Here is a 22,740-nt window from a genome sequence, read left to right on the forward strand (position 1 = left end):
GGATGGGTAAGAGATTATATTACCTTTCTATTTTAATTAACATAACTAATGTAACTTAATGACAGTATGTTTGTTTAGGCTGAAGTTCCTCTTTAAGCTAAATGTCAAATTTTTCAAGGAGTGATTATGTGGAGAGGAGGGACCTAGGAGAGGAATGGACAATGCACAGAAGTATGGGGATCCAGTACATACCTCTTTGCTTAGTTACCTTAGGTAGGTTTTTTTGGGTCAGGTATCCTTCAGGGCTCGTTTCCACTGTAGCGGTGCGGAATCGCCTGGATTCCACCGCAGAAGAAATCACATGCGGCTGCGTTTCCGCATGCGGATTTACCCGCGATTTCGCATGCGATTTCGCATGGCAAGGAGCCAGGCGAATTTAACCATGTCACTGCCTGTGTAAAGCTCCATTGCTTTACATGCGAAATCGCATGCGAAATCGCGGGGAAATCCGCATGACAAAGCCCATGCGGCCCGCATTCCTGCCGCACGCGAAATCTGACGACCCTGTCGTGCAGATTTTTCCCGCACGCCGAAACGCACCCGCACGACGCACAAGTGGAAACAATGCCATCCACTTGTATTGCCTATGCGAATCCGCATGCAGTGCCTGCATGCGGATTCGCTATAGTGGAAACGAGCCCTTAGACCCCTTTATACACTTGCATTGCAAGCGTGTGTTGTGTTACCCCGTTTTACTGCAGGGTGACACGATGACAATGCAAGTCAATGGGGCCTTTTACGCATACCGGTCCTCGTAGCGCGGGAATTGTTCATCCCGCCGCAAAGCCTGCAGCACGTTACTGTATGGTGCTTGGGGTAATGGAAGTCAAAGGGCGATGCAGTGAACCACAGAAGGCAGGTGCATCACAGTGCGCATGTGCAGACCAATGGGAATTCCGGTGACGTACTTCCTGTCTAGCAGAGAATACGCCACTGAACGAGGGTAGCTCTGGGCACTCTGCCGCAGGGTCATATTTTTGTCATTTTTTGCATTGCAGTGTAATGCAGGAAGCCACAAGATAACCCAGCACCGTCTTCATGATGTCTTATAAGCTGTTTATTGAAGCATCATGAAGTAAAGGCAGGATACAGCATCAAAAGAGGCTAATGTATCCAATGGCAACATTTCAGGAGGAAGTCCTCCCTTTATCAAGCCTGCAACATTGCTATTGGATGCATTAGCCTCTTTTGATGCTGTATCCTACCTTTACTTCATGATGCTTCAATAAAGAGCTTATAATACAATATCAAGATGATGCTGGGTCATCTTATGGCTTTCCAGTTTATTTCAATCCCCAAGGTCTGAGGGATTGAACCTAGGGACCTACAAGCACGTCGACCTGTTTGGTGGGTGCAACCTGCATCTTGGCTGCTCCATTGGGGTGGGATGCAGCAGGAGCATGGATGGCATCGCAAAAAAAAAAAAAATTTAAGCTTACAGGTAAAACCCCTTTGATTGGAAAGCACTAGCGCTGAAGTCCTAAATGCTAAAGATGCCCCCTATATCTATAAATCGTGTGCATGCGCAGAAGCCACTGATCCCGCAAAGGAGGGTACCCCAGAAGGGGGGCTGAGGGCGGACCTGCGGAGAGGGAAACAGAGGCTTCTAAGGGCTGGAGGAAGCCCCAGGTAAGCAAATCTGCAATAAAGTTTTTCGCCTCACGTATCCTTTAAGAAGAACTGTAGTGAGAGGTATATGGAGGCTGCCATATTGATTTCCTTTTAAGTAATACCAGTTGCCTGGCAGCCCTGCTGAGCTATTTGCCTGCAGTAGTGTGAATCACACCAGAAACATGCATGCAGCGAATGTCTGCCTATCTATCTACCTCTCTTTCTTTCTACCTATATATAGAATTTATCCGTTTCTCTGTTTATCACACTATGGGCGTGATTCACAAAGTGGCGCTAACTGTTAGAGCCGCTGTGAAAAGCCTTTAGTGCCCCTTAGAGAGAACCTGAAGCGGAAAAAAAAAATATGATATTATGATTTGTATGTGTAGTACAGCTAAGAAATAAAACATTAAGATCAGATACATTAGTCTAATTGTTTCCAGTACAGGAAGAGTTAAGAAACTCTAGTTGTTATCTCTATGCAAACAAGCCATTAAAGAGACTCCGTAACAAAAATTGCATCCTGTTTTTTATCATCCTACACGTTCCAAAAGCTATTCTAATGTGTTCTGGCTTACTGCAGCACTTTCTGCTATCACAGTCTCTGTAATAAATCAATGTATCTTTCCCCTGTCAGACTTGTCAGCCTGTGTCTGGAAGGCTGCCAAGTTCTTCAGTGTTGTGGTTCTCCTATGAACTCCCCCTTCCAGGCCCCTCTATACACTCTGCCTGTGTATTATTTAGATTATAGCAGTTTCTCTCTTCTTTCTTATCTTTTACAAGCTGGATAAATCGTCCTCTGAGCTGGCTGGGCTTTCACATAGTGAGGAATTACAAACAAGGGCAAAGCTGTTTGCAGGAAGAAACAAGCAGCCTGAAACTTCAGTGCATGAGAACAGGGGGAAAGAAACATACAAATGATCTCTTGAGATTCAAAAGGAAGGCTGTATACAGCCTGCTTGTGTATGGATGTATTTTCTATGTGTGGACATACTGTACATCAACCTACTTCCTGTTCTGGTGGCCATTTTGTTTGTTTATAAACGAACTTTTTAAAACTGTTTTTAACCACTTTTAATGCGGCGAGGAGCGGCGAAATTGTGTCAGAGGGTAATAGGAGATGTCCCCTAACGCACTGGTATGTTTACTTTTGTGCGATTTTAACAATACAGATTCTCTTTAAGCTCTACAACTTTCAAAGTCGTGGAGAGGGTTGTTATCTGACTTTTATTATCTCAACTGTTCCTGGACTATTTACTTTTCCTCTGGCAGAGGAGAGGTCATTACTTCACAGACTGCTCTGAAAGAATCATTTTGAATGCTGAGTGTTGTGTAATCTGCACATATTATAGAATGATGCAATGTTAGAAAAAACACTATATACCTGAAAATAAAAATATGAGAATATTTTCTTTGCTGCTAATCTTCTAGTAATTATTCATAGTACACAACCAATTCACTATATCATATTTTTTTTTCGCTTCAGTGTCTCTTTAAAGAAAACCTGAACTGAAAATGAAAATTCAAAATATCCATACACAGGTCATACTTACCTCTCGTGTAGTCTACTCCTCAATCTCTTTCTACGGTCCCACATCCTGTTTGTCCACTGTGATCACGGGAATTCCCCGTCCTCCATTTTGAAAATGGCCATTACCCCATAACAGCTTTCTGGTCAGCACACTGTTAAACTGTAACATCGCCCACTTGAGCCATAGGGATACATGGAACATCAATTGTCCTCACAGCTATAACTGACAGCATCTGATATATTTCACTTCTGACAAAATGTTGTCAGAACTGGAAAGGATCATTGTCAAAAGAAAACGGTGAGCTTCTGAGAGGAACTGACAGTGAGGTAACTATGTAATGTTCATTTGAAGTTACCTCATGTGTTTATTTTCAATAATTTTTCTCAGTTCAGGTTCCCTTTAAGTAGCTCTGCGTGCACTAACGGCCACGCAGGGCTACTTCACGCACAGCCACGCTCAGTGCGCGCTCAGCGCGGCAGCCCAGTAATATTGCGCGGTGCGATGATAACGTCACACCCGCTGCCCTGTAAACGTCGCACTCGGTGCGCCGAAAACGGTGCATCGGGTGCCTTCGAAACAGCGCATCAATGTGCTGCTTGAAGAGGAACCCGATGCACTATTTTCGGCGCACCGGGTGCGACGTTTACAGGGCAGCGGGTGTGACGTTATCGCCGCACCGCGCACTATTACTGGGCTGCCGTGCTGCGCGCGATCTGGGTGGTCCTATGGGCGCAAACCACCTAATTCTGTGGTTTGCGGCCACTATCTAGCTTAGCGCCGGTTAGTGAATCAAGCCCAGTTTGTCTGATTTCCCTCTTATTACAAATATGAAAATTCCTCCCATTAACTTCAGCCATTTTCTGGAGTAAGAACTACGGCATGAACAGCGACACCACAATAACGCTTCTGAGCGAAGGCTTTTAAAAAGGCCAATTTTCATTCCCGCCACCCTCTAGACGTTGTTGGCGGCAGAATTTTGATTTAACGTGAGGAGTGATTTTGAGTGATTGATTAGGGTCAAAATAAGAGTCACTTGTGGAGGAATAATGGGTCGGTCACTTCATTTCAACCTCTTATTCAAATTCCGCCATGGCTGGCTGCCTTCCTATTTATGATAAATGTCAAGTGGCTGTCGGGGAGCCTCCAGTATCTGCCTGCCTCTCATCAGCCACATTGACTCTCTCTCTACAATTTCCTGCACTGAAGGCGGCATTATGCCCATAAACTGACTTGATTAGTACCTTTTGGCCATATTTTATTGTGACTGTAAAACTGAACAAGTTGTACCGTTATGTTTGTGCCCTTCGTCAGAGCGGTGGGTACAGCGGTTGTCCACGGCAAGCCAATGAAAGCATTGTACGATGTGTGCCTTATTTCAGGTTGTTTAGTTTACGGCATATGAAAGATTCGGCAGCTTATTGTACCTTTGTCTTCTGCATAACAAACACAGATATGGAGATCTAAATTAGTGCTTGTTCTCACTGCATCCTCGGGCCAGACCACTTCCCATAGTGGGTGGTAGCAGCAGACCAATGGACATACAGAACGGACTCCATGCTGTCCTATGGGAAACGTGGATCCGTTCATTTAAACTTGTCCTGTCTTTTTTGGACAAGGTATATGCTGCCACCGTAGGATAGCAACATACACCCGGAGTGCAGTGGACATTTCCATGGACCGCCAGAGTGGAAGCAAATCCAAACTATATGGATACGCTGGCGCTTTGGCATAGCGAGACCTGAGCCGTAACATTTTCTGTGACTCAAAATCACCATTTGGCATTCTCATCCAAACTCTACACAAGTCAGCTTTTGGGTTTCTCTCCTTCTCCTCCATTGTTTGCCTGATCTTTATCACAACTCTACCCACTGACCTAATTATATGTATGATACTGCAAGATTCAGTCAGTCAGGTAATGAGGAGTAAACAGAATAGTTTAGAGAGCAGGGGCGTAACAATAGACCCTGCAAGGGATGCAGCCGCAGGGGTGCCCAGAAGACACAGGGGGCCCCATCCGGAGACAACTAAGGGCATGGAGAAAAAACTTTCTGCTCTCTACACAATTGTTCTAAGTAGTGCATCTGCTCAGCCACTGATAAGGAATCATACAAAGTTTTTCAGACAAAGATTTGTAGACGTCCCTATTCAGTGTGCAGCAGGTTCTGGTGTACAGGGCCCAGCCCCAAACCTCTCTACCCCTTCCCAAGTTCTCTGTACTTATAGTAATGCTGGAGAAGTCTGCAGAGCCAGTTCTGCTCCATCAGAGGTGGACAGAGTGAGTGTAATAAGCTGAGGCTGTGAGCACACTTGTCTGTCGGTTTTCTGTATGCGTTTTCTTCACATCATGTGTGTCTGTATGTGTGAAAGCATGCACATTTTATCACAGAATAAATGTAATTGATAGAGACAATGGGCTTGATTCACAAAGCCGTGGTAACGCATAGCATGACTGTGCTATGCCTTTAGCGCGCAATGTGGCACTCGTAAAGGTTTACGCACGTAAAGATTTCCATGCGCGCACTGACGCGGCAAAGTGCGCACATTAACATGTGAACACTTTTGATAGCGCGCACGCGTAAATGTTTACGCCCGTAAACGTTCACGCACGTCACATTGCGCGCTAAACGCATAGCACGGTCATGCTATGCGTTAGCACGGCTTTGTGAATCATACCCATTGCCTGCAGTGCTTCACTTCTGTCTGTTTTTATCTGCATGGGGAAAACACATTCAAGTGTGCACAAGCCAATTGCATGGTTCTCAGTTTACCTGTACGGAGGGCGGGGGGGGCCCATCCAAAGTTTTGCAAGGGGGGCCCAGTGATTTCTAGTTACGCCCCTGGACAAGAGATAATGCTTTAAGAGCAGAGTTTAGGCCATGTACACACACAACGCATGTCGCCTGTCAGGGACCTGATTCCTTGGGGACATTGTCTGGGCCAATGTGATCGGCATGGCTGGGATTGAGTTGATCCACCCAGCAGATTGCTTGCGGGTTGGGGGTCACCTGCTGCCATACACACGCCTGATAGCCATCTGAGTTAGGCGTGTATGCGAGGCTTTAGATCAACATTCCCTGGGCTCAGTACAAAATGATGATAAAGAATAGTTGTTTTTTTGTTGTTTTTTTTTGTCCTGGAAGTGAGAACTCGCTTCCAGGAAGCACTAAGAGGACAGGAAACTTTTTTTTTTTTCAGAAAGACCGCAGCCTCTGATGAGAAGCCATCGGTTTATTTGCTGCGGACTTAGATCAATGAACGGGAACCATGTTCCCATTCATTGATCTCCGGGATACCGGAGGCGGCACGGGGCACTCGGGATCGCACGCGGGAGCGCGCTGAAGCGCGCAGCAGCACTGAAGCAGCCACCTGGACGTGAGGATCACGTCAAGGCGGCATAAATGGTTAAGGTTAGGTGCTGGGGGAGGGGTTAGGCACCACAAGGGGGGGGGGGTGTTAGGGTTAGGGCCTGCCAGGGAGGGGTTAGGTATTAGTAGAAGGAGGGTTCTGTGTGAGAGTAGGGTTAGGTTTAGCCATAGTGAAATATTGGTAAACATTACCTATATTTTACAATCATAATCCACCAGTAGAATATCACTGATTTGAGCGATATTCTACACTAGAGGTAATCCCCTGCGCCCTTTTTTCCAGGCACCTTTTTTATCATGTATGGAGCTGGGCCACTGTAATGATGTAACAGCGAGCCTTCGAAAAACCTCAGTGCCCAAACTGGGTGAGGCAGACAAGCATCGCCTGGGGTTGAACCAGATGCCAACAAGCTTTATTTGAATTTGGCATATTTTCTGAGTAGCACCATCTGCTGATCCTTATTTGCTTTCTAGAGGAAATTAAGATGCTTTATAGGTCACTGTTGTATGACAGGTCCACTTTAAGCCGATCTCTCTTATTTCCGGCACAAAGCCCTGCCGATGGGTGAATTGGTATTCCGAAGGGATGCGGGGACACAGCTATTACAGGGGATTAAGGAAGCTGCCTTTATGCAGGCAGGATTATATATTCTTCCTGATCCTAATATATATCAGCAGCAAAATAGGAAATTTTATGATTTACTAATAAATTATCCCTTTGTGCTTTCAGCATGTCCATCATCTCTGAAAGATTGCTGTTCCTTGCAGCTATAATAACCATCTTCACGCCAAAAATACATTTATCATCGCAATTTCATGCATAAAAGTCGATCTATAGGAGGTAAGAGTAAGCCTTGGCCTTCTGAGTAGCTTGAGTTAAAAGAAAATTGAAAATTATCACTCTGCCTACTTATCTGATCTGAAAAAACCCACTACTGTCCAGATTCCTGGCCAGTTGGCCACACCGCCAACAGCCAAGGGCTGGCATCGTGACCTCCAGGGAAGTACAAAAGGATACAAAGGCGCCCAATAATGCTAAAACTAAGTTAAAAACATTAAAAAGAATAAGGGTTAAGGTGGCTTACTGCAATGAAGACAAATTCATCTATTAATCATCTTTATTTGCACTGGCAACGCGTTTCGTAGCTCCTACCCACTTCATCAGGCCAAATCAAGAGCCACGCAGTGTCCTGAGCCAAGAATAAGGTGCCATAATACCTATACCGTTGGACTCTTGTTTCGGGCCCATCCTGTTTTTGTACCTAAAAGTGTAACCACCTCTGGCTTGACTGGATCTCCAACTGCCTGCAGTGGTTGGTTGCCTCTTTTCAACCTCCCTTTGTGAGTACCCTCTGCTTATATTAATTCTTCCACCGATTGTACTGTGACATACTGCACCACTGGTCTCCCATTGTCACTGTGCATTTTCGTTTTAGGGTGTCGACTCACCCTTCACTTTGCCTACTCAGGGAAGTGCCAATCAGATTCCAGCAGTAGCCTATTCCAGCCAATAAGCAACAGCGTGTTTCACAAAGGTCCACACTAAGCTGGTTTGACAATGTGGACAGTTAGAGCTGATGTATGGTTCGCTATATCTGTCCATGTAATTAGGGTTTCTGTTGCATACTCTTGTGTCGTGTGGTGCAAGATGGGACTTTGAGTTTCACTTTTGCCTAATAAATACCTTTTTTTGAGAGTACGTATTAAGGTTTCCATTGGAGCATGACGTACTGGCTGTGGTTGAGCATTTCTAAGGAGAGGTGATGCTCACGAGAAGTCCTGGATGCGAGCGTGAAAGGAGGTGACAAAGCTAGAAGACAAGAGGGTCTCCTGGAAGGACTGGCGGAGGTTCTGCATGGGATGGTATCTGGAGAATAATGAGGAAATACGTGGAGGTGACAACTTAGGTAAAGCTTTGTATGATCATGTGAAGAGCTTAACCACTTGAGGACCCACCCTTTACCCCCCCTTAAGGACCAGCGCTGTTTAATGGGATCTGTGCTGGGTGGGCTCTGCAGCCCCCAGCACAGATCAGAGGGCACACAGAGCGATCAGACCGCCCCCCTTTTTTCCCCCCTATGGGGATGATGTGCAGGGGGGGTCTGATCGCTCCTGCCTGCAGGCATTTAGCGGGGGGGGGCACCTCAAAGCCCCCCTCCGCGGCAAAATTCCCCCCTCCCTCTCCTACCTGTCCCCTCCCCGGTGATCCGGGCTGCACAGGACGCTATCCGTCCTGTGCAGCCAGTGACAGGACGTCCCCTGTCACATGGCGGCGATCCCCGGCCGCTGATTGGCCGGGGATCGCCGATCTGCCTTACGGCGCTGCTGCGCAGCAGCGCCGTACAATGTAAACAAAGCGGATTATTTCCGCTTGTGTTTACATTTAGCCTGCGAGCCGCCATCGGCGGCCCGCAGGCTATTCACGGAGCCCCCCGCCGTGAATTGACAGGAAGCAGCCGCTCGCGCGAGCGGCTGCTTCCTGATTAATCAGCCTGCAGCTGGCGACGCAGTACTGCGTCGCTGGTCCTGCAGCTGCCACTTTGCCGACGCACGGTATAAGCGTGCGGTCGGCAAGTGGTTAAAGTGGACCCAAACCAAACATTTTTTTAATTAAAAATATTTAGTTGCACCACTCTGACACATACAAAGATAAATAAACACTCCTTCAAACCTATGATCATTTCAGTGCATGCTTTTCACCCTTCTCTTTTCATAGCTAGGGTTATACTGGGGGCAGCCATTAGCAATTCCTCCATTGCCGGAAACCATCTACTCCACCAGTTTGCTGGAAAAATCCCGGCAATTTGAAAGGAAGGGAGGGGTCCCTCCAATAAATGTAAAACATTTTATAATTTGTCATCATGCAGCTGAAAAAAGGCTGCTATTTATTATTATAATTTAGAAAATAGATTTTATTTCTGAAATCTTGTATTTTTAATTTGGGTCCACTTTAAAATGGATCATATGGGTGACACTGTGGGGAACAAGCACTGTACAGTACTTCTGCTATGTGTTAGTTGAACAATGTGGCATGCAAAGGAGTTGCTTCTGGTGAGGAGGGCAACGAGGTGAACAACTTGTTCAGTAAGCTAGTTCTTTAAACGACCAGTGAACACACTAGATTCTCGCTGAGACAGCCTTAAATGGCCACCTTGGCCAAGTACTGTTCAGCGTGTATACATATCCTAATATAGTAGTAGTAGGTAGTGGTGCTCAAATACCCCTTTTTAAAATTCGAGTTTGGTCGAATTCGAATAGTAAATTATTCGAGGTCAGTCGAATATTCGAGTCGAATAAATTTTACTATTCGATTCGACCTCGGACTTCGAGCTCACTATTCGAGTCGGTATTCGAGCTCATTATTCGAGCTGACTATTCGAATTGGCCTTAAATAGCTTCCCAACACTTGTTTTGAGGGTGAATGATGCAAGAAACATATTTTTTTCCAAGTAACAACAGCAAGTGATTATGTGGGGATGTTCCTTTAAAAAAAAAAAGGTGAAAAGAGAAGTTGTGTCCAGAATTTTGTTCAGTACTGTATATACTTCTTCTTCTTCTTCTTCTTCTTTATCTTCTATATCTTCTTCTTCTTCTATATTGTCTTCTTCTTCTTCTTCTTCATCTTCTTCTTCTTCATCTTCTTCATCTTCATCTTCTTCATCTTCTTCTTCTTCATCTTCTTCATCTTCTTCATCTTCTTCATCTTCTTCATCTTCTTCATCTTCTTCATCTTCTTCTTCTTCTTCTTCTTCTTCTTCTTCATCTTCTTCTTCTTCTTCTTCATCTTCTTCTTCTTCATCTTCTTCATCTTCTTCTTCTTCATCTTCTTCTTCTTCATCTTCTTCATCTTCTTCATCTTCTTCTTCTTCTTCTTCTTCTTCTTCATCTTCTTCATCTTCTTCTTCTTCATCTTCTTCTTCTTCATCTTCTTCTTCTTCATCTTCTTCTTCTTCATCTTCTCCTATATCGTCTTCTTCTTCTTCACTTATTTCTCTTTTCATTTTTTTTTTTAAAGAAATGCAGCTATTTTTGAGCGTAACAACAAATAGCTGGTGGCGCACGCATGTTGGAAGCGCCATTGTATGTGCTCCCTGGCAGTGGAAAAACACAGACAGCAGGAGGTAAATTCAGCAGCAGGAGGAGGAGGATGAGTGTGTGGCAGCATGCAGTCAATGAGGCAGGCAGCGTGACATAATAGCCCTGGTACCTAGCGGTGATACCAGGGCTGTAAATAAACACAACAGGAGGTCCCAGACAGCGGTCGTGCAGCCCACATTGTGTCCAATACACAACTGGGACAACACAGTTTTCAACCCGGGCACCTCAGAAAAATTAAACCTTTTTTTGTAATGGTTTTGTAGTTTTGGTTTTACAACCAATTACACAGATATATAGCTATTTTTTGACGTAATAGCTGGTGGCAGCAGAAGGTAAATCTGTGTACCCTGGCGGTGGGAAACACAGACAGACAGCAGCAGCAGCAGGAGGAGGAATGGAGGAGTAATTATGTGAGCAGCTATTGTTTGACGTAATAGCTGGTGGCAGTGTGGCAGCAGAAGGTAATTCTGTGTACCCTGGCAGTGGGAAACACAGACAGACAGCAGCAGCAGGAGTAATGGAGGAGTAGTGTGAGTGTGGCAGCAGGTAGACAGCATGACATAATAGCCCTGGTACCTAGCGGTGATACCAGGCCGTAAATAAACACAACAGGAGGTCCCAGACAGCGGTCGTGCAGCCCACATTGTGTCCAATACACAACTGGGACAACACAGTTTTCAACCCGGGCACCTCAGAAAAATTAAACCTTTTTTTGTAATGGTTTTGTAGTTTTGGTTTTACAACCAATTACACAGATATATAGCTATTTTTTGACGTAATAGCTGGTGGCAGAGTGGCAGCAGAAGGTAAATCTGTGTACCCTGGCGGTGGGAAACACAGACAGACAGCAGCAGCAGCAGGAGGAGGAATGGAGGAGTAATTATGTGAGCAGCTATTGTTTGACGTAATAGCTGGTGGCAGTGTGGCAGCAGAAGGTAATTCTGTGTACCCTGGCAGTGGGAAACACAGACAGACAGCAGCAGCAGGAGTAATGGAGGAGTAGTGTGAGTGTGGCAGCAGGTAGACAGCGTGACATAATAGCCCTGGTACCTAGCGGTGATACCAGGCCGTAAATAAACACAACAGGAGGTCCCAGACAGCGGTCGTGCAGCCCACATTGTGTCCAATACACAACTGGGACAACACAGTTTTCAACCCGGGCACCTCAGAAAAATTAAACCTTTTTTTGTAATGGTTTTGTAGTTTTGGTTTTACAACCAATTACACAGATATATAGCTATTTTTTGACGTAATAGCTGGTGGCAGAGTGGCAGCAGAAGGTAAATCTGTGTACCCTGGCGGTGGGAAACACAGACAGACAGCAGCAGCAGCACACAGCAGCCCACTGTAGGTGAAAAATGTGTGGCTGCAGGCGACGTAATAGTCAAAGTGAACCAGGCTGGCTTAGTGAGCAGGAGCCAGGAGGTGGTAAAGGGTGGTAAGGCACATTAACGATGGTTCTTAGCCAGTTCATGTCCCCCTCTCGCCGACAACAGGGGCCAGGAACTCGCCTTCCACCCACGCCTGGTTCATCTTGAGAAACGTCAGTCTGTCCACAGACTTGTGAGACAGACGTGAGCGTTTCTCGGTGACCACGCCACCAGCTGCACTGAAGCAGCGCTCGGACAGCACGCTGGAAGGGGGGCAGGACAGCACTTCCAGGGCGTACTGCGCCAGCTCGCTCCAGATCTCCAGGCGCTTGACCCAATACTCCATGGGATCAACAGGGGCATCGCTGTCAAGCCCGCTGTAGGACCCCATGTAGTCAGCCACCATGCGGGTCAGGCGCTGGCTGTGACCGGAGGAGGATGCTGCTGCATGCACCTCCTCTCTAGTCACTGCTGCCGGAGCCTCTACAGTCCTGTAGAGCTCGTGGCTGAGAGACAGCAGGTCTGTGGGGCGCTTGCTGCTGGATGCAGGCACCTGCTGCTGCCTCTGTGCTGGCTGCTGGACAGTGGGGGTGGAAGGCTGGGGGAAGGCTTCCTCCAAGCGCTCAACAAGGGCCTGCTGCAAGCTCCTTATTTGTTGCGCTGGGTCTCCTCCTGCAGGCGGCAGGAACTGGCTCAACTTCCCCTTGAGGCGTGGGTCCAACATCATGCTGATCCAGATGTCCTCCCTCTGCTTCATCTGGATCACCCTGGGGTCCCTGCGCAGGCACGTCAGCATGTGCGCTGCCATTGGGAAGAGGCGGGCCACGTCTGCTGGCACATCGACGGCAGTGCTGCTGTCCTCATCCTCCTCCTCTGCCTCGTCAGCCTCATCCTCTCTCCACCCCCGCACCAACTCAGCTGCACTGTGCTGCTCCCCCTCATCAGCAGCAAGGTCAGGGACCTCCACCAAGTCCTCCTCCTCCTCCCCCTCAGAGGTGGACTGTGCAGCTGCTTGCCGCTCCTGCTGGTCCAAGGCTGCCGCTCCCTGTTCCAGCAAAGCATCGAGGGCCCTGTTCAGCAGACAAACCAGGGGCACCCACTCGCAGACCATAGCATGGTCCCTGCTCACCATGTTAGTGGCCTGCAGAAAGGGAGCCAGCACTAAGCACACCTGCTGCATGTGCCTCCAGTCATCATCGGGGACGATGGACGGGATGTTGCTGGTCTTGTCCCTTCTCTGAGCGGCGGAAACAGTGGCCAGGGCAAGGTACTGGTTGACAGCGTGCTTCTGTTCAACCAGACGCTCCAACATCGCCAGGGTGGAGTTCCAGCGAGTCGGAACGTCAAGGATCAGCCGATGGCGTGGCAGATCCAGCTCCTTTTGCATGTCTTCCAGGCTCGCACAGGCTGCAGCCGAGCGCCGGAAGTGACGCACAACGTTCCTTGCCGTTTCCAGCAGTTCGCCCATCCCATGGTAGGTGCGCAAGAACTTTTGCACCACCAGGTTCAGCACGTGGGCAAGACAGGGGATGTGGGTCAGGTTTCCCCTGTCTATTGCGGCAACCAAATTGGCCCCATTGTCGGCCACCACCTTTCCGACTCTGAGGCCTCTGGGGGTCAGCCAAATCCTCTCCTGCTCCTGGAGTTTGGCCAACACATGGGTTGCCGTCAGCTTGGTCTTCCCAAGGCTGACCAAGTGCAGCAGCGCTTGGCAGTGGCGGGCCTTCACGCTGCTGCTGAGGCGGGGGGTTTGGCCAGGTGTGCCGGAGGATGGCAGAGGATCGGAGGAACCTGCTGCAGTTCCCCTGACCCTGCGGGGTGGCACCACCCACTGTGTTGCTGCTGCTGCTGTGCCCGCTGCTGCTCTCCCATCCTCACCCCCTTCCACCAAGCTGACCCAGTGGACAGTGAAGGACAGGTAGCGGCCTGTCCCGAAGCGGCTGCTCCAGGAGTCCATGGTGACGTGGACCCTTTCACCAACCGCGTGCTCCAGCCCTCTCTCCACATTGGCCATCACAAAGCGGTGCAGTGCAGGAATGGCCTTGCGGGAGAAAAAGTGTCTGCTGGGGAGCTGCCAGTCTGGGGCTGCGCAAGCAAGCAGCGCACGAATGTCGCTCCCCTCCTGCACGAGCGTGTACGGCAGGAGTTGGGAGCACATGGCCCGTGCCAGCAAGCCGTTCAGCTGCCGCACGCGACGGCTGCTGGGAGGCAGAGCCCTAACCACCCCCTGGAAGGACTCGCTCAAAAGGCTCTGGCGTGGCCTTTTGCTGGCACGGGAATCAGCAGACACAGCGGAGGAGGCCACTGAGGACTGGCTGCCAGAACAGGCCTCAGTGTCGGCGGCAGGAGTTGCAGAGGGGGGAGGAGCAGTGCGTTTCCGCACTCCTGCTGGTGCTGCTGGAGGAGCAGGAGGGCGGGTGGCTGCTGTTGCTGCTGCTGCTGCTGCTGAAGGCTGTGCAGTGATGGGTGTGGTGCCACTGCCAGCACCAGATGCCTTCAGCCTCTGGAACTCCTCATGCTGGTGGAAATGTTTCGCAGCAAGGTGGTTGATGAGCGAGCTGGTGCTGAACTTTAAGGGGTCTGCACCTCTGCTCAACTTCCGCTGACAGTGGTTGCAAGTGGCGTACTTGCTGTACACAGTGGGCATGGTGAAATATCGCCAGATTGGTGACAGAAACATCCCCCTACGGCATGGAAGCGCTGCTGCCTGTCTCCCTGTGGTGGTTGGGGGGGGGGGCTTGGGTGCGGCTGGTGGTGGTACTGGCAGATGCTGCTGCTGCTGCTGCTGAGCCTGAGACACCAGCTGGCTGTGGGACCTGCCTACTGCTGCCAATGCTTGCAATGATGCGCCTCCTTGCAAGGCCCACAAGCGCATCCTCCTCCTCCTCCTCAGAGCTGCTGAGGACGACATCCCCTGGAGGTGGTGGCACCCAGTCTCTGTCTGTCACCGGGTCATCATCATCCTCCCTCTCCTGAAACATGTCCTGCTGGGATGATGACCCCCCAAACTCCTCTCCTGATGCATGGATGGGCTGCTTGACTGTCGCCACAGTCTTGCTGTCCAATCCCTCATCCCCCAAAGTGCCCATCAGCATCTCCTCCTCAAGATCGCCAACAACAGCAGACAATTTACTCATGATGCCTGGGGTCAAAAGACTGCTGAATGACAGGTCGGCGAGTGACGGTGAACTGGCCTCCTCCCCAGACCCTGCTGGGCGGCTGCTGCGAACAGGGGTGGTGGTGGTGGTGGTGAGGGTGGAGGCCTCGGATGCAGAGCTGATGGCGGGCTGCTCATCCTCCGTCATGAGTTGCACCACAGTGTCTGCATGCTTTTCCTCAATGGGACGTTTCCGACCCGGCTGGAGGAAAATCGGAGCAGGTGCTACACGCTGCTGCTGCTGTGTCTCTGCAGCGTGAGTTGCAGATGCTCCTGCTGGGCGGCGCCCAAGGCGTCCACAGCCAGTGGCTATGGGAGGAATGTTAGCCACTGACGCTGCTGCTGCTGCTGCGGAACTGTGCATGGTGGCGCGGCCGCGGCCTGCCACAATGCTGCTCCCTCTCCTCCTGATTCCCTTGCTGCCCTTCCCCTTGCCCAAACCGCGCTGGCTGCCACTTCCAGACATCTTCGATGTTTTGGGCGTATAGACAAAAGTTTTTTAAAAGGGCGGGTGAAAAGTGGGGTACTTTAATGGAGTGGGTTGGTGGGTGAGGTGACTGAGTGAGTGTCCCTAGTACAGTAAGTAAGTAGTAACAGTCAGGAAGTACAACTAACTAATTACAATAAGCAATCAGTTATCAGAAGGAAATAGAGTGTGAGTAGTGTGTGTACACAGACAGTGAGTGCACACACGCAGGAGCTAGTAGCCTATGAACAGTGACTGAGTGTCCTAGACTCCTAGTACAGTAAGAGTAACAAGTAGTAACAGTAAGTAACTAACTAATTACAATAATCAATCAGTAATCAGAAGGAAATAGAGTGTGTGTAGTGTGTACTCAGACAGTGAGTGCACACACGCAGGAGCTAGTAGCCTATGAACAGTGACTGAGTGTCCTAGACTCCTAGTACAGTAAGAGTAACAAGTAGTAACAGTAAGTAACTAACTAATTACAATAATCAATCAGTAATCAGAAGGAAATAGAGTGTGTGTAGTGTGTACTCAGACACTGAGTGCACACACGCAGGAGCTAGTAGCCGATGAACAGTGACTGAGTGTCCTAGACTCCTAGTACAGTAAGAGTAACAAGTAGTAACAGTAAGTAACTAACTAATTACAATAATCAATCAGTAATCAGAAGGAAATAGAGTGTGTGTAGTGTGTACTCAGACAGTGAGTGCACACACGCAGGAGCTAGTAGCCTATGAACAGTGACTGAGTGTCCTAGACTCCTAGTACAGTAAGAGTAACAAGTAGTAACAGTAAGTAACTAACTAATTACAATAATCAATCAGTAATCAGAAGGAAATAGAGTGTGTGTAGTGTGTACTCAGACAGTGAGTGCACACACGCAGGAGCTAGTAGCCTATGAACAGTGACTGAGTGTCCTAGACTCCTAGTACAGTAAGAGTAACAAGTAGTAACAGTAAGTAACTAACTAATTACAATAATCAATCAGTAATCAGAAGGAAATAGAGTGTGTGTAGTGTGTACTCAGACAGTGAGTGCACACACGCAGGAGCTAGTAGCCTATGAACAGTGACTGAGTGTCCTAGACTCCTAGTACAGTAAGAGTAACAAGTAGTAACAGTAAGTAACTAACTAATTACAATAATCAATCAGTAATCAGAAGGAAATAGAGTGTGTGTAGTGTGTACTCAGACACTGAGTGCACACACGCAGGAGCTAGTAGCCGATGAACAGTGACTGAGTGTCCTAGACTCCTAGTACAGTAAGAGTAACAAGTAGTAACAGTAAGTAACTAACTAATTACAATAATCAATCAGTAATCAGAAGGAAATAGAGTGTGTGTAGTGTGTACTCAGACACTGAGTGCACACACGCAGGAGCTAGTAGCCGATGAACAGTGACTGAGTGTCCTAGACTCCTAGTACAGTAAGAGTAACAAGTAGTAACAGTAAGTAACTAACTAATTACAATAATCAATCAGTAATCAGAAGGAAATAGAGTGTGTGTAGTGTGTACTCAGACACTGAGTGCACACACGCAGGAGCTAGTAGCCGATGAACAGTGACTGAGTGTCCTAGACTCCTAGTACAGTAAGAGTAACAAGTAGTAACAGTAAGTAACTAACTAATTACAATAATCAATCAGTAATCAGAAGGAAATAGAGTGTGTGTAGTGTGTACTCAGACAGTGAGTGCACACACGCAGGAGCTAGTAGCCGATGAACAGTGACTGAGTGTCCTAGACTCCTAGTACAGTAAGAGTAACAAGTAGTAACAGTAAGTAACTAACTAATTACAATAATCAATCAGTAATCAGAAGGAAATAGAGTGTGTGTAGTGTGTACTCAGACACTGAGTGCACACACGCAGGAGCTAGTAGCCGATGAACAGTGACTGAGTGTCCTAGACTCCTAGTACAGTAAGAGTAACAAGTAGTAACAGTAAGTAACTAACTAATTACAATAATCAATCAGTAATCAGAAGGAAATAGAGTGTGTGTAGTGTGTACTCAGACACTGAGTGCACACACGCAGGAGCTAGTAGCCGATGAACAGTGACTGAGTGTCCTAGACTCCTAGTACAGTAAGAGTAACAAGTAGTAACAGTAAGTAACTAACTAATTACAATAATCAATCACTAATCAGAAGGAAATAGAGTGTGTGTGTACAAGACTGTGAGTGCACACACGCAGGAGCTAGTAGCCTTAGCCTTAGCCTATGAACAGTGACAGTGAGTGTCCTAGGCTAGCCTAACTACAATACTAAATACAGAATCAATCAGTAGTAAAGGACAGCAGCAGAAATACTGGTATAGATGAGAGAAATATACTAACAGAGGACAGGAGAGAACAGCTGCCCACACAGGCAGGCCCTGAGGCCTAAAGCTGTGTAAGCCTGCAGCAGCTGTGTCTCTGTCTATGTAACACAAAAGCTACTAACTAAAATACAATGTCTATCTAACTAACAACAATATAGGTGTATATAGGAGGTGTATGTGAGCAAAAACGCTAGGTAAATGACCACAATAGAGCTCTTGCTAAGCCAAAGCACAAAGGAGCAACTCTCTCTCTGTACAGGTCTCAGGCAAGCACGGAGAAACCTAACATGGCGGCCGCTATTTATAGGGTAGGGGCTGGCCAGGGTCCCCCTCTGTGATTGGCTGCCGTCAGAGGGCCTGGGAGCCCTCTGATTGGCTCTAAGGACATCAATCTGGGCTATGACGCTATTCGAGCTCGGTACCGAGCTCGAATAGCGCCGGTTTGCTCGAATAGCTCGAATAGTGAATGGGCTATTCGAGTGTACTCGAATACCCCATTCGAATAGCTCTAGCTATTCGGAGCTCGAATACCGAGCTCGAATAGCTGAGAAAGAGCTCGAATATTCGAGCTACTCGAATATTCGAGCTCTGCTGAGCACCACTGGTAGTAGGCACAGTGTGCACACTATCTGATAAGTGCCCCGGGATAATGTTGGTGCTTAGGTCCTGGTCACTGGATTAGCCGAGACAAATCAGGTAGGTATGGACCGGTACTTCATATAAATTCAAACAATCTTTATTGCTGATAACAATCCATAATCCGACATTTTAAGGCAACTGAGTGCCTTTTTATCAAGGAATACAAAAACAGAATAAGGGAACCTCGGTAAGCCTCTGGTGATAACTCAGCAGAAGTTCAAACACAAAGGCAACATCGCCTTTTGGTGGGATTCAAAACTACTTTCTAACTCTGCAACTCAAGAGCATCAATCACACAACCATTCCAATAGGATTCCCTCTGACGCACGATCTAGGCAAGGACCTTATGTAATCAAAAGATATTGGATGTAATTAGAGTAGAGGGTTGGGACGAGCTCAACTCCATTGAAAGTTTGATGGGAGCAACGTAAAGGTACATTGTAGTATAAATAATGTATGCACTGAGATGTGAAGGCCTACAGTAAGCCTTGATAGCATCACAGATTTTCACTACAAGTGCCAGTCTATACCTACCTCATCTACATATTTTAAAGCTACATACACACGTATGATCAAAATTGACAGAGGCAGCTGATAACAACTCAGCCAGAAAAATTAAGCATGTGTAAAGCAGCCATTGCTCCACAAGTGATTCGCCCAGCCGATCAACTTGGCCAAGAGACGGCAAACTCCATTGTGCACACCGCTCCCCAGCCCACTGCGTGATGTCATGCACGTGCCAATTTGTCATCCCTCTGGGGCCCCCAAATAGCAACAGAGCGTGCCGTAAGATATATTTCTGATTTGGTGTCTGGTCAGCCTTGCCCAGCGATGTGGCCTGAGGAATCAGGTTCTGATCTCTAGATATATGACATCAGTCAAAGTGTGTACGCACCTTAAGTCACTAGATCAGCGCTGGGCAAACTACGGGCCACAGGCCGTGTGCTCTGCTTCCCTTCCTCCCCCCTCCCTGGAAAGTTGCGAGGGGGCACCTGGGGCTCACCTCACTCACCGATGTTCCGCATCATGTCTTCTCGGCAACAGGACATCACATGACATGACGTCAGGACGCGCCAGCGTATTACAAGCTGGCAGACAGCGTGTAACAGACTGGCATGTCCTGACGTCACGTCATGTGACGCACTATTGCCACGGAGTTGTGACATTGGACATCGGTGAGCGAGGTGAGTTTCAAACCCCAAGGTGCCCGCTCGCAACTTTGCAGGGAGGGATGGGGAGGGGGTTGAAATTATAAGGAATGCGGCCGCAAAAAGTTTGCCGAGGCCTCCACTAGATAGTTGTTGGCTGATCAATAAGAGTGTGCCAGCCTGTGTTTGTTTGTATAGTCAGAGGTGGGGGTGCTGACCATGCATCAACCATCTAACCAGTAATACACCATATGGTTTGCCAAAATGAAACACAAGCAGACCACAGCATCACACAGCAGGGCCTGGGAGCCCCAAATAGGACTTCTCAAGTTAGAATTATCAGCAGCAGGCAACATTTTTAATTTGCTCATCTAAAAACAAAACAAGTTTTGTTAAAACTATAAAAATCAACAACTTTCTGTATGTAGCTGTTTAGGACATTAGGAACTTGACTCAAGACTTTAATACTTTAATAACACTTTAATTTTGTAACTAGGGTGATCATTGTCTTCGGTGAAGTTCTTTAAAGGTCATCTCATTATTCCTGTATTATCCTGCATAATGGAGAGGACTCTAAAACGATCTTAAGGAACACAGCCTGCTAGGAAATCGTGGCCAGGAAAGAGAAGGAAACAGGGCCTCTTAATGAGCGGCGGGATGCTAATTACCTTCCTAATGAAATGATTAGCACTCGGTATTCATTCTTTCTATCCACCTTGGTGAACACTCTCGTAAATCCAGCACTGTTTGGCTCTGATTCATTCTTGACCAAGACTGAGTCACTCTAACGGCCAGCAGGAGTTGATGTAAAAGGATTAGAACAATGTTTATTTATTTTAGTAATTACTTAATTAAATCATTATTCCACAAATGAGTGTGTCATACAGAGAGTAACCATGCCAAAATATGCATGCTGGGCTGTTTAGTAATTATATTGTGCCCAGAAGCACCCTCTGTAATACAGAGTAGAGATGGTGGGAAGTGCCCGTCTCCGATTTTGCAGAAATTGCGATTTCCGCCAATGTCAATTTCCGTTTTTCTGAATTACCATTTTTCTGTTTTTCTAATTTCAAGAGTCATTTAACCACTCTGCGACCGCCTAAAGCCTGTGCCAAGTCCTGGAGGTTAGCAGGGAACGCGCGCGCGCATGCACGATTGTTCCCTGCCGAGACGCGGAGCTTACCTGGGGCTTCCACCAGCCTCCTGTAGTCCATGAACTCCCTGGGTGGTCCGGTAGTCAGCCAACTAACGCGGAAGGGCCACCAAGGAGGCGCATAGCCAGGGCAGTAGTCCCCAACTACTGGAGCAGACTGCAGGATAACAGACGGGAGTGGACGCACACTGAAAGAAGGCCACAGACTTCTTGGGGCTGGAGGAAGCCCCAGGTAACTATAAAACCTTGTGTTTGTCTCAGGTATATTAATGAAAGAAAATCTGCAATCAAGAAGGAGACCTCAGCGTGTGACTATATAACAGAACCAAAAAGCAGATGTCCATGGACTTATCCTTTTATGGCACATGATGTAGCGTTAATGGCACTCACCCTGGAGTTCACAACTTCTAAGGAGACGTTCTGTGGCATGGCACTCGGCACTGGAAGAGAAGATATATTGGGTTTAATCACCTGCCAGTAATAACGATGACTTTTTTTCCAAACAATACAGCGTAACACACAGCAATACAGATATATCTGAAGAAAATCAGGTCCAGCTATGCACTCAACTAATTACATGGACCTGTACACCAGACAGGTTTATCTTTGTAGTAATAATCGCTTGCAGAGCAGAAATCAGACATAGGCCTTGAACACGTGCGAAACTAATGATCACTGACTGATTGTCAGACCAAATTTCTAAGATCTAGCATTGTACACTCACAGTCTCACACTGTAAATAAGACAGGCAAAAACGACACAACGGCTATAGCGGTGCTCAGACAATAATTTGGGCATCGTCAAAAAGACAGCTCCCAAATTACTATAAAACCATGGGCAGTTTGATCCTCTAGGATGCTGTGGCCACGTCACCAGCACTGTGAGCACGAGTGCCGTTGGTAATGGCTACCATGTTAAAGTGCACGACCCGAGGGGGGCCGGGGCCTAGTCCAGGCCTAATCACTACTCAGTCCTCCTCATGGCAGCATTCTGGAGGCCAGTGTGTGCACATAAACTTAAAGAGAGTCTGAAGCCATAAAAAATACCTCTTTTTACTGGCCAGTTATTTTAAGCAATAAGATCATAGCTGATATGTCGCACTCCCATGGCAGAACGCTGTATCTATACCCCCGAAATCCCAGGGCAAAATTCCACGACTTTCCAGGTCGTAGTGGATTTTGCTGCCCGGGGAGGCAGAGCTTTACGCTGTAGCTGTGCCTCCAGTCCAGTCAATCTCCACCGATTTCTGCCTCTCCCCACCCCTCTCAGTGAAAGAAGACTGAGAGGGGCATGGAGAGGCGGAGATCGCCGGGAATTGACCCGAGAAGAGGCAGAGCTACTGTGCAAAGCTCTGCCTCTACCCGGAAGGATCACAGAATTTTTTTAGGTATAGATACATTGTTCTGTCACAGGAATGCAGCGTATCAGCTGAAATTAATGTCCAGCGCTGCGTAATATGTTGGCGCTTTATAAATACAATAAATAATAATAGTAATAATATGATCTTATTGCTTAAGATAGCTGGCTTTAAGGCATTTCACCTCAGAATTCAGATAACATTCTGAAAGTTTGCAATACACCATGTACATACAGTTATTCATTAAACGTATTACCCAAATCAGCGTTTGTTGGTTTGATGTCTGCATTATTTTTATTTTTTTCCTCTTTAAATGCAAAAAATGTATGAAATGTTTCACACAAAATGCATTGATGAAAAGAAAAAAAACATGAACTTGAACTACATTCAACTGAGTATTTTTAAACAATATGTTATTTTGTGTGGCAACATTCCAATGTATAGACATGACACGGATATAAAAGAACACTTATTGCTTGTTAAAAGCGGGAAATCTGACAGGTCTGCAATTAAACTTGACTTCAAC

General features: G+C 47.3%; 1 protein-coding gene across 7 annotated transcripts in view; it reads right to left on the reverse strand.

Annotated features, from left to right (window-relative positions):
- The window catches only part of DCC (DCC netrin 1 receptor), a 1,000,213-nt gene that overhangs the window by 199,181 nt on the left and 778,292 nt on the right, over positions 1-22,740 (reverse strand). For all 7 annotated transcript variants that reach the window (XM_068251343.1, XM_068251342.1, XM_068251341.1 and 4 more), the window contains one exon: positions 21,248-21,297. In XM_068251343.1, coding sequence (XP_068107444.1) covers positions 21,248-21,297 — 50 coding nt within the window. The remainder of the gene's footprint in view (positions 1-21,247; positions 21,298-22,740) is intronic.

The sequence above is a fragment of the Hyperolius riggenbachi genome, chromosome 1 (genome assembly GCF_040937935.1).
Source record: "Hyperolius riggenbachi isolate aHypRig1 chromosome 1, aHypRig1.pri, whole genome shotgun sequence".
Taxonomy (NCBI): domain Eukaryota; kingdom Metazoa; phylum Chordata; class Amphibia; order Anura; family Hyperoliidae; genus Hyperolius; species Hyperolius riggenbachi.